The sequence below is a fragment of the Montipora capricornis genome, chromosome 13 (assembly GCF_036669925.1).
Source record: "Montipora capricornis isolate CH-2021 chromosome 13, ASM3666992v2, whole genome shotgun sequence".
Classification (NCBI taxonomy): Eukaryota; Metazoa; Cnidaria; class Anthozoa; order Scleractinia; family Acroporidae; genus Montipora; species Montipora capricornis.
This window is the reverse complement of record NC_090895.1, coordinates 24,542,374-24,554,873: the sequence shown is the minus strand read 5'-3', so window position 1 is coordinate 24,554,873 and position 12,500 is coordinate 24,542,374. Positions and strand designations below refer to the sequence as shown.

General features: G+C 41.5%; 1 protein-coding gene across 1 annotated transcript in view; it reads right to left on the bottom strand.

The window, feature by feature from the left end:
- LOC138028947 (fibroblast growth factor receptor 2-like) overlaps positions 1 to 12,500 on the bottom strand; it is a 23,965-nt gene that overhangs the window by 835 nt on the left and 10,630 nt on the right. Inside the window, exons 5-12 of the mRNA XM_068876595.1 lie at positions 10,629 to 10,929; positions 8,691 to 8,801; positions 7,119 to 7,300; positions 4,696 to 4,818; positions 3,816 to 3,886; positions 3,228 to 3,268; positions 2,025 to 2,121; positions 138 to 237 (exon numbers count right to left, since the gene is read on the bottom strand). Of these exons, the coding sequence (XP_068732696.1) occupies positions 138 to 237; positions 2,025 to 2,121; positions 3,228 to 3,268; positions 3,816 to 3,886; positions 4,696 to 4,818; positions 7,119 to 7,300; positions 8,691 to 8,801; positions 10,629 to 10,929 (1,026 nt within the window). The remainder of the gene's footprint in view (positions 1 to 137; positions 238 to 2,024; positions 2,122 to 3,227; positions 3,269 to 3,815; positions 3,887 to 4,695; positions 4,819 to 7,118; positions 7,301 to 8,690; positions 8,802 to 10,628; positions 10,930 to 12,500) is intronic.

Sequence of the window (12,500 nt, the reverse complement as noted above, 5' to 3'; positions counted from 1 at the left end):
CGCGGACGGAAACCGGAAGAGAACATTTCGAATGCCAAGACAGAAGTGTCTCCCTAATGAGAACACTAGAAATGCAATATTTAAGGCTGAAAATTCATTAATACTTGGGAATTTCACCCGACAGTCATTGTCCTTACCGTCTTGGCGGTCTTGAGTCGATGCAGTGTTTTTCCTATCTCCAAAAACGTTGGTCTTGATTCTGGGTCCGTTTGCCAGCACTGCCACATAATAGCATATCTGCAAGAGTGGAGACGGGTTTGTCAAATTAACTAGACGCTACGTAAGCCTTAACTGTCCTACCTGAAAGATTATATATTTTTATTAACAACTGAACTACGGATGTCAGATTTCCAGCATTTTCATTGGCTCGCCGTACACAGGCTATCAGTTCATATACCTGCTGTACCTAATATGGGCAAGAAACGCGTCAGCAGTAAAGCGAGCTGAAAACATTTTTGCAGCTCTGAAAAAATTGGCCGACAAAAGCCGTTTTGGACCGAAATTGTCCGAGCCAAAAATCAATACTTCAGTGGAAATTAAGAGTTGTTGATCCTGGAGTTTTTTAATAAAACAATTATTCTACTCGGGTTTGCTGTATATAAAATGATTATAGCCAACTCGGCGCTACGCGCCTCGTTGGTTATCTATCACTTCATATCCAGTGCACCCTCGTAGAGTAATTGTTAAATATACCAGAAATAACAGTGCATTGCAAAGTGTTGGATTGTTCTCCTCGATGAACTATAGTACTGTTTGTTTATTCTTAGGTGCTGCATATTAATTCAACGGTGTACACACTAGTGAGTCCGGCTTTGACGTCATTTTCTCCTTAGTCCAGCTACAGTCAACTCTCTCGTAAGTGGACGCCATGGAAATGGAAAAAGCGTCTGTTAGTAGAGCTGTCCGCGATCTTCCTCGTCTTCGCCACCATCATCGTCAACATCGTCGTTTTTCACGATTGATGTTTAGAGAGGTCATCTCAGTGAATGAACAACTTATCCAGTTCCGAAGAAAGCCGGAAAAAAATCGGGGCTTGAACGAGGCTGGATCCAAGGACCGCACGATTGCGTTTATTGCTCTACCAACTGAGTTATCAATCTTATCGGGTGCTCAGTAAGATCTCTCTGGCTCCAGTTATTCGAAGGGTGGATAGCGCTATCCTCCGGCTGAATCACTATCCACTTGTTAACTAGATTGTTTTTGCTAGTGCGTATTCACTGGATATTGATTTACCTGGCTCCAGTTGTTCGAAGGGTGGAGAGCGCTATGCCCTGGCTAAATCACCTTCTACTGGATAATTCAATTAGACAATATCAAAAAAGCTCTGATGAACGGATATGCACCAGCAAAACCAATTAGCCAATATGAAAAATACCATAATACTCTTTGTTTGTCCCTCCAAAAATTTGCATAAGCATTGTTTTTATTTTCCCTTGGGACTTATAATGGTACGTCCCAAGAGAAACTGGAAACAATGCTTATGCAAAATTTTGGAGGGACAAGCAAAGAGTGTTATGGTATTTTTGATATTGGCTAATTGGTTTTGCTGGTGTATATCCGCTGGATAGCGTTATCCACGAGGGCCCGGTTTGTTCGAAAGCCGATTAACTTAATCCAGGATTAGCGTAAACTTTTGTTTCAAGTTTTAACTTTTTGGTGAAAGCTTCTTTTGCTTATTTTTGTTTTTCAAGATTGACTTCTTCCAATGTACAGTTTTGCCGAATATCAGCGTTGAACAGCACTTGGGAGCAGAGAAATAAACTCCTTGGTTAATTTTTAATCTGTGATTAGCGTTGATCGGCTTTTGAACAACCGGGCCTAGTTGAACAAATGAAGCCTGTTGTTTTGCTTCATATCTCCCCTACTAAATCTTTGCCTGATGTCAAATAAACTTAGTGAAAACTAACCACATCCTGAACCGTCAAGATGTGTGGGATAAAAAATAATGATGATCCGCAAATCATACTGTTTGGGAATTGTGTTACAACTTAGAAATACTTCTGTGGCGGGAATGAAATACTCACAGTTCATCAGAGCAGAACGGCGGTTTAGGCATTCTGTAACCAACACGAAGCTGTTCGATCAAGTCATCCCTTTTCATGGCTGGGTAAGGATTAGCGCCTGAAATAAAACAAACTCCGTCCTCAGAAATTCACCATGCAAGCATCAAAACTTTCTTTGAAACCTTTATCGCCTAGAAACATTCTGCTTATGTACTGGAATCATCCGCAATCTTTCAGAGTCATCTACTGAAGTTCCTTTCTCTTCTTTGACCTGTGTCATGCATGGCAGGCAAAGCTGGGGCACGTTTCACAGCTGGGACTTTGAGTTCTAGGACGACGGCGATTTCACGAAAACGTCACCCCAAAATAGAACTTTGCTCTGTCCTATTCAATCCCCTACCCGCAAATGTAAGGCGGTGTCCAGACTTTAATACCTTTAAAAATGATTGTTTTAGAATTTTAAAGAGCAGGGCCAGCACGCGCTTAAGTTGAACCACTTATGTTGAACCTCATAAGTTGCCGATGCAACTATTACTTTAGTAATTTTGTAATTTTAACCTGCTTTATCAAATAAAGAATTGATTGATTGATTGATTGTTATGTTTATTCATAGTATTTATAGCATTTCTAGATCTTTACAATTTTCAATAGTTGTCAACTTGTGTATTACGTTTGTAATTAGTTAGATTTTAAGTAGTTAGTTCCTTATTTAATATGACGGATGTAAAGCTACCATGTGGAAATACTGTCAATAAATCGTTATCATTATTATTACTATTATTTAGCGATTGTTCTGTCTCGTTCTCATGGTATAATGTAGTATCCTAAATATAAATTGGCTAAGCGGTTGTCGTCAAAACCCCACATTTGGTGATTTCAAGATGACGATGAGGTTATGCAGAGCTCGAATAGAGCACAAATATGTGTTAAGGGCCCAAGCAAAAGCCTTCAACAATTGCTTCAATTAAAAGCGTTTGCTTCCCCCTTTCAACCGTGTTGAAACATGTTGAAACAAAGTTGAATCGATGTTGAATGAGCTTAAAAGCATTTAAAACTTTGTTTCAACAGCCATTCAATATTTCTTTTCCTCAAAAAAATCTAGGAGCTATACGAAGTGCAGATACCAAATAGAATTAGGAGAAGTTTAATTCTTCCTTAAAACTAAGCACGCAAGCAGTGGAATCAAATTTCAAATTGATGGAAATGATCACACTATTTACACACCTAATGTGACAATCTCCCACAGAAGAATACCAAATGACCATCTGAAAGAAAAAGGATGAAACATTGGTGTCTGTAATGAACGTTAACTATTGGAAATCATATGAACGCGAGCACATTTTGTGATTTATCGGCCCGAGTATTGTTTCGAAAGTTCTCAAAATTGCACGAGCCGTTCTATCCCCGTGTTTCCATAGCAACTCGAGCCCGTATTCCATTCAACAAACTATTCTTACAATTGTAAATTCACCAACAAAATTTCGCGTTTCTGATGGGTCAATGACGAATGCATAAATAGGATTTAGTGTGCAAAATTGGTTATGTAGTGCAATACAGAAGTTGCTAATGAAGCAAGGCGATGGAGTGATTTGGTTTTTTTTTTCTTTCAGAATACCAGTTGTATTTGAAAGACGCAGGTCTTCTCAGGGGGGAGGGGATGCCCACCCCCTGCACCCTCCCCCTAGTTCCACCCTTGCTCTCAAATTACACTCGCCGTAATTTTGGGAACTTTCAAAACATAACCCGTGCCTATAAATCACGAAATGCACTAGAGTTGACACGACTTCTCCTACAAATTTCAAAAATACTTACACGTCACTTAACGTTGTAGTAATGCCTTGAAATATTGATTCGATCGCCATCCAACGGAGAGGTAAATCTGCCTGCAAAGACATCGAAGGCGTTAAACAGCTGAAGTGTTAAGAAAAAAACATACAAAAGGCCACCATGGTATTCAAATTCCTACATGAGTTACCTCCGGACTATTTAGCATCGAAATTTTCTGAACGAAATACAAGCTACAATTTGAGGGAATCCGAGAACAAACTTAATGTTAGATTGCCACACACAATTTATTTCCAAAATAGTTTTAGTTATAGCGGCGCCACACTGTGGAATCGCCTTCCTTATGAGGCTACAGGTGCGCGGAATCCCTCAGGTCGATCAAACGCGAAATCAGCATGGCTCTCTAAAGCACGGCATTCACGTAAAGCAATTTTTAATATAGTGTAGTCTATAGTTATAGTTGAGTAGTTTTAGTTTTGATCTTTCTGTAAATAGCTGATAAATTGCCCGTGGTTAAATAAAGTTTCATTCATTCAATGTCGGGAGGCAGTGCGGCCCAGAGGTTAGGACGCTTGCCTTGAGATCGGCAGTTCCCAGCTTCAAGACTCGGTCTGACCACTGGTTGAATTTGTTCCAGGTAGTCCCCGGTTCACCATCTCGGCAGTACTTGTAAATAGACAACTGGTTGGCCTCCGGCCAGTTGGGATTCTTAACAGTTGATGTTGTTGTGTTCTGTTGTTTCGTTGATTGTGTTTCAGTGGCTCCCTATGGGAAGTGGCTAATTAGTGGTATACCGTCCTATCGCAACTAACTAGTGGTATACAGTGTGTCATTAGGTAAACTGCCTAGGACTATGATGGCGATCCAATTTGCAATCCATTGCAATCCAATCCAATCCAATTTTTACCTCTCCCAACTTTAAATACTGCTTCTTTTCATAAATATCCCGGGCCAATCCAAAGTCTGAGATCTTGCACACGTGACCTTTGTCCACCAATATGTTTCTAGCGGCCAAATCTCTGTGAACAACCTTAAAGGAAAATCAGACAAGCGATTCATTGGTAGCACAAGTGCGGAAAAATAGTCTGTCAAGAAATATTAACGGTAACTGGCCGAATACGCGATGAAGCAAAGTGCTAGTGAGAATTAGACTTGAAAGCCAATAGGTAAACTTTTTGGAAAAGTGATTAATCACGTGAAAGCGGGAAGTGATGGGTGAGGCCAAATCGCGTGGGTGGGTGTTGGGTCGTGAGGGGTGGGTCTTGTTTGTTTGAAGATAAAAAAAGATTTACATTAGCTCCCTCAGTGCTCGGTCCAAATTTGTCTTAGGTCTTGTCTGTTTCGCGAATTAGGGTTGGGGTTAGGGACCCACTACCCACGACACACGACCCACGACCCACGACACACCACCCACGACTCACGACACACGACCCTCCCAGCCACGACCCACCCACCCACGCCGATTAGACAATCTCAAAGTGATCCTCTTACTTCTCTGAACAATTTAAGGTGATTCCCTCGTTTTGCATTGCGCAACCCTACTGCGCATAACTTCTTACGTCATTGGCGCGCGCAGTAGCGCGAGCACATTGATAAAATGGCGGATTTTCACTGACGTCAAACATAATCCGTCAAGGAATGGCTATTTTCTCCTTATGGAGTATGGTGACCCCCACTTTTCATTTCATATTGCTGAGAACAATGTCTTCATGGAGTAGAGAAAAATCAGCAAAAATCTATGGCCAGTTTTTTCGCGATTTCATAAAATCGTACGGAAGGAGCCATTACGAGTCGAACAGCCCACACTAAAGTTAAATCTATTTTGGAGTGTTCAGTACTCACAAAGGCATTCTAATACATTTTTCAGGTACGTACTTGAATTAACCATAGAATGACACCACGCTCTGCGTTATACGTTGAATTACATTTGTAAAATCGAGCTAAATTTGTCCAACACTGGGGATGCGCAGCAACTGTCAAGGTGGCTAAAATAGCCGTATTCGTCAGCGTCGCGCCATGGAAACGAGCACTGGTGACCTCTCTTTTTTATTAACTTGTTATCATCTTCTTGACATGTTACAAAAGTGTACGAAGTTTCATCGGAAACCTATCACAAGTTCTATTTCTAGACAGACTTAACTATTAGAGGGTAATGTGAAGTGCTAGTTTTCTACCCATATGAACCATGTGAGCGTTTACTTAGCCCTACTAATGGAAATGGGCCGACACAAGCACAGAGGAAAACTCTGACTAGGGTGGGAATTGGACCCACGACCTTCGAGTTAGATCACCGCTGCTCTATTCTACCGACTGAGCTACAAGGTCAGACGGGAGCAGGTCGTGGGAATTAAAGATGTCAATTTCACGGCAATGAATATGTTTAAGTACTTTTTTGCAAACGTTGGCCGCGTAGCACTCGATATAGAAACACCCGAGTGGCTTCATTGTTCAGTTGGTAGAGCATTGCACCGGCATCGCAAGGGGTCATAGGTAGGAATCCCGTCGAAGACACCTGAACATTTCTAGTGTGTATGAGAGACAATTGCTTAAATTGTCCAGATAAGAGCGTGAATCACTTCTCTCTTTTATCCATAACGCGCCATTCACATATTATTTAACCAGTATCCTGTGAAATCGCGCGCAATATCGCCTGATACTTAGCCGACGACGCCGAAAGCCGAGTTGGCTAAAATCAGGCGATATTCCGCAAGATTGAGCAGGATAATTGATTTATTATTCAACACATTGATGACAAAGCGCAATTTTCTACGTTTATTGGAAAAAAAAGCTGGAAAAACTAACATTTTTCTCGGCAACACAAACAATTACGTATATCGCAGGATATCTGTTTGAGTACGCACGACGACTATGACCATGTTTGGACATTGTCACAATGTGTTGAATGATAAATACATTTACAAGTCAGAGAAAGGCAAAGTCAACTGAGTGATTCATCAGATGCACATATAAACAAACCCTCAACTCTTTCTCTCTCAAGAGGGATTGATTTATGTTTTCTCCTTGCACCGATCAATTCAATGTCAAGCAGACAGGTGATGAGAATAAAGAAATTCATCACCTAGGGTTTTTTTTTAAAATCATGATATATCACCAAATTCTCATACCTGACAATAAGAGGAATGTATGGCAGTCAGTACGGAGAATTAACGTTTAGATCTTGGGAGTGAGAGGCTTAAGAAAACCGAGGCCAGTGAATTTTAAGTGGTTGTCTCACGGCAGTGCAGATCATTTTGTGTAGTTTACCAATTACCAATTTTACAAGATCCCAGTCCCTTTAAACGGTATTACTTAATTGGTGTAACAACTTACCTTTTGGCTCGCGAGGTAGCTCATTCCACGCGCGCACTGCCACGCGAACGACAAAAGATCAAGACACGTTAGAGTCAAACTGTTTGCCGCCAAGTTGGCATATATAACTCTGCCGTGACTTGAACGAAGAAAATCCCTCAAGTTCCCCAATGAGCAGTACTCAACGATGATAAAGGGCTCCCCTGTTGAAAGAAAAATGACAATGTGTTGTATTTAGTGAAAAAAAAACCCTTCTGGTGGCTGATAATGTCCTTGGCTGAGAGATTGCCCGAAAAATAATATTTGGCCAAGAAGCGAGGCTTCGAGAGCAAATATGAAATTTTGAGGACAATCTCTCAGCCAAGGACATTATCAGGCTACCAGCAAGCCAGAAAGGGGTTTATTTATTATTATTATAATGTATTTCGCGAGCAGTTTACCTCAGAGAGCATGCATACTGGAGCTTGTATACGTCACTCGCTCAAAATGGCGATGTGTCAAAGTAGCATCAGCGAAGATGATATGTGTAGTTCGTGTTTTCCTAACACAAAGTACACTTGCTTTAAATGTCAAATACCAATTTGCAATAAGTGCTCAACGTTTGAAAATGCAATGCGTTCTGCATCGTTTTTCTGCGAATTACCGCTTTCTTCCACATGGCACGTAAAATAAACATCGATTTTGGACGACGGATGTGTGGGTTAGCAGCATCCGCCATGTTTATTTACTACTCCTGAAAACTGCTCACCATTTTCACTGCTTTTACTGAAACTGTATTAGGAACGGCGTCTGAATCAACAGGCGTACTTTTGTTAATTTGGGTCGGTCCAAGTTGGAATTGAGTTCGGCTCATGAAAAGATCGGCGTCTGAACCGGGCCTAACTAACTGTTGTCATATGAATTTTAATCTTAGGTTTGAAAGAATCTGTTTCAATGGGGCTTTGTCACGCAAAAAGACGTAATGTCATGACATCCGAAAAATAACGGTTTAATAGGCTATGTCACGCAAAATGACGTAATGTCATGACATCCAAAATGCCCAAAAAGTAGAATGAAACATTGCAAGAATCACTTAAAACTGCTCAACAACACAAAAGAAATACAGCAAAAGGAAAGAGAAGCACGGACACAAATGGACAAGATTGAAACGGATTGCCTTTGGGTATGGGGCTATGTCACGTTATTTTAGGGAGTTTAGGGGAAATATTTTGTTAGTTACGAGTTTGAAACTCGAAAATGGTAACGTGGAATTCCATTACTGATAAAATTATCGTAACATCACAGACCTGAGGATTCTGAGTGAAAACGACCTTTATCCAGGCGATTTGCCATAATCTAGAAAACCGTAGAACCGAGTCGTTTTTTTTTTAAATTATCCAAATGCAATCCGTTTCAATCTTGTCCATTTGAGTCCACCCGTGCTTCTCTTTCCTTTTGTTGTATTTCTTTTGTGTTGTTCAACAGCTTTAAGTGGTTATTTCAATGTTTCATTATACTTTATGGACATTTTGGGCGTCATAAAATGACACCATTTTGCTTGACATGGCGCCATTAATATGTCGCTGGTGAAAGGTCTTTTGTCAGGACACTCACCCGGTTTGCTGCAACAACCAACCAACCCTACAATGTTAGGATGAGGAGCCATGGTTTTCATCAGCTCAAGCTCGGCAAGAAACTCTTTCTTTTGTTGTTGATCAGCATTTTCTGTTCAAAATAAAAGGAAATTTATGTTTGTAATGATAGGAGACAAGGATGATCACTCAATGTGGCCCGGGTTCGATTCCCAGACTTGGCGTCAAATGTGAACACACGAGCCCAACAAAATGACCAGTTCCCAACTGAGTGAGCTTATCATAGCACAGTTAATAGAGCATTGCACTGGTATCACAGAGGCCATGGGATCGAATCCCGTTGGGAGCCACCTGAATTTTTCAGGTGTCCATTCACTTCTTGCACAATCCCATAACGCAATATATTTTAATGCAAATTACCCCCCCCCCCCCCCCCCTCCCAAACGTATGGCATTATGGGAATGTGCAAGTAGTGAATAAGAGACAATTGCTTAAATTGTCTAGTTAGGAGCGAGGACCACGTCTCCCTTCCGAAAAATTTGCCTTTATCAACTTGTTTCATAAAAAACCGAACTGGTCGTGTTTCACTCCGCATTGACGCCGCACCATAGTTTCTTTAGAAATAGAGCGAGTTTCAATCGAGTGTCGTAAAACCAAAACCAAGGTAATTACTTTGGCCAATCAAAAAGGAAGGAGACAATCCAGTAAACCAATCAAAACTCCTAGTAATTACGCGTAGCCGACATAAAGCGCAGGAAAATGTGCACGCGCAAGTCACGATTGGTTTTGGTTTCACTTCTGATTGGTTGAAAAAATGGCGCGAAAACGTTGAATCAGTCACTGAGTGAGGCAATCATAAACCAAAGTAATCATGTAATTATTTGAAAACTGCTCTATTAACCCCGTCAAGGGTCTTATAAGGAGATGGCCTACTATCGCTTATTTCATCAGTCTCTCGAGTGCAGTTTTTTAAAACTTAGCGCAATTTCACAGCCAACCGCGACACAAACACATGGCTTCAAAAAGGATGAAATGCGCACGCGCTGCATTCCTTGCGTTCTCTTGATTGATTACGTTTCGCAGGTGCTTCAAGAACAGAGCAAGTTCCGGAAAGGTAAGTAACTACTGCCCCATTGGACCAACCCTTATTGCTGACCACCTCACATAAGCCTGATGAGACAAGGCTTTCGGTTTACCATTCTTATCCGAGAGAAAGGAAAAGATAGGAAATCTCTTCATTTGCAGATATCATTATAGAAGAGTCTCCTCCTTAGATACTGTTCAAATCGAGGTTTGATCCCACGAGCTCCACTTCAGCTGATTAGCTACCATTTGGTAGAAAAGACGGATTGCACAAGAACGCCAACGCACACATGATGCCTATCCCGGGATGACCCACGGGAGTATGTTGCCGGTACACACTCGTAAATATGGGTGAAGTAAGCCTTCGTTATACGATACTTATCGGGACAACACTGCCGGATCGGGCCTAGATTAACCGACGAGCATATCGGAACTCCCGACCGACACCACTTCATCTCCGAAACGTTAGGATCACGTTAGAGTGCTTTCGCTGCTTTGCAGTCGTTTCGCGTCCAGTCAGAGTCGTTTTGTCCCAGGAAATAGTCAATAGAGAAAAGGGACAACTTGAGACACATTTTCCGATCCGTTGCAGCTGCTTGACTTAGGGAGCAAACTTTATTCTCCGAAAAGACTTTTTTTGTCCTGATACGAACTGACTTCAATGTCGGTCGCTTCGCCCACAGTGAAGTTATCTCGCCCAGTCGTTCGAAGTCAAGGCGAGTTAACTTAGTGTGTTGGCGAGTCAACTTGTGGGCGAAGCGACCGCTTTGCACTGACTTTGACGAGAAGAGAAGCGACACAACCTTGGAACAAAACGACTAGGGAGCGAGATGGACAGATAATTTAACTGAACTGTAAACGCATTTGTTCCACACACCTTTAAGCATCTTAACAGCAACAACTCGAATCCCTTGTTCGGTCTTTAAAAACCCTTTCATCACTTGGCCAAAATGACCTGAATCCAGCTTCTTGTCCAAACGAACATTGCTCTTCGGTAATTCCCACTGCTTCGGCTTCTGAAGGGAGGCGTTTTCGAGTTGCCCCGTTGCCATGGCAGCAGCTGCATCAAGTTCAATGGAGACGTAGGAGTAGATGTGAGATATCTCCTGTGGGTTTACTGTGGTATCTACGTTGGCGTCTGTGGCATCTGTGGTGGCATAAATTTCGTTTTCTTGATCCTACCACGGGGAAAGCGAGACATTAGGGAACATAAACAAAGGCATTCTTGAGCAACAAACGGTAAGCTTACGTGAACATTACGAATTCTTATGAAACGTTTTCCGAAAGCGAACATTACGAATTCTTGTGAAGTGATTGGTCTCAAATGTCGAGAAAGTCGTCTCTGAAATAGACCGACTCGGGTAACTCAATGTTGTACCCAATTCAAATCCTTTGGAAATAAAAACGTTTTGTTCCAAGTATTTCCATATCATTTAAATGTGAATGCTACATTGTCATGCAAATGAAACACACAAAGACCCTTAACCCCGAGAGATTTGAATAGGCCATTTCCGAGTTCATGTCTGCCTCCTCTTCAAAGCAAGTCTATGTGCGAAGGTTTTGTGATGGTAATTTGCTCTACATTACATAAGAATGAAAACTAATTTTCATAACAAAAACTTTGCACTTAGCCTCGCTTTGAAGAGGAGGCAGACATGAACTCGGAAATGGCCTATTGGCCACAACATTGAGTTAGCAAAAAAATGGGAGTTACATTTCGTGGGCTTCTTGCCTTTCAGGCTGCTAAGTATCCAGCACTGTACGATATTGTAGAAGAGTACAGCTGTTCAGAACTACAATGTGGTGACGTAAATTACAGCAGTGTAAATGAAGAGAAGCCTTTCTTCCAAATGCCGCTTATCACTCAAAAGGCTTGTGCATAAAGTACCTCAATAAAGCTACCATCGAAAAATACAATGACATTTCCCATTTCCGACTTATTTGGAAATCACTGAATTGTTTCACCGTGGGAGTACATCATGGTACTGCCAATGATAACAGTGCTCATTGCTGAAAATACATACTTATACATTTTAAAACAAGATGCCTGAGTGACGGACGGTAACGAATCCTATCCAAACAACGCGTCGGTCAACGCGTTGGTCGCCGGACACATCACCAACACGTAACCGACTTGTCGACCGACACACAACCAATGCTTCGGTACAAACACGGTAAGACCCTCGTGGGGTCATGAAACAACTGGAGTCTACTGAAGAATCAGCCGAGTCTTTTAACACTTAGAGCGGTTTTCAATTGAATGTGGAAAGTAATTAGCGAATTGCTTGTGTTTTGCATTACTTCACTCAGTGATTGGTTCAAAGTTCTCGCGCCACTCTTTCAACCAATCAGAAGTGCAACCAAAACCAATCGTGGCTCGCGCGTGCACATTTTCCCGCGCTTTGTGTCGGCTACGTGCAATTACTTCGACTTTTAATTGGCTTATTGGATTGTTTCCGTCCATTTTGATTGGCCAAAGTCATTACTTTGATTTTGGTTTTACGACACTCGATTGAAACTCGCTCTATGAAAGTTAGAAATTATGCAATAAGTGTATCAGAGGTCTCTGAAGGCTGCAAATAAACTTAAAAATAGAGTAGTGGTAGTCAGGAGCTGACATAGTAAGATAATGGTTTGACACTGACTAGTTTTTTTGATGTTTCGTGCAAGACGTTTCGGCTGGTGCTTAAGCCTTCATCAGTTGCAATATAACGGTAGAACACGTGAGTCAAATAACAGCACGTCGAAC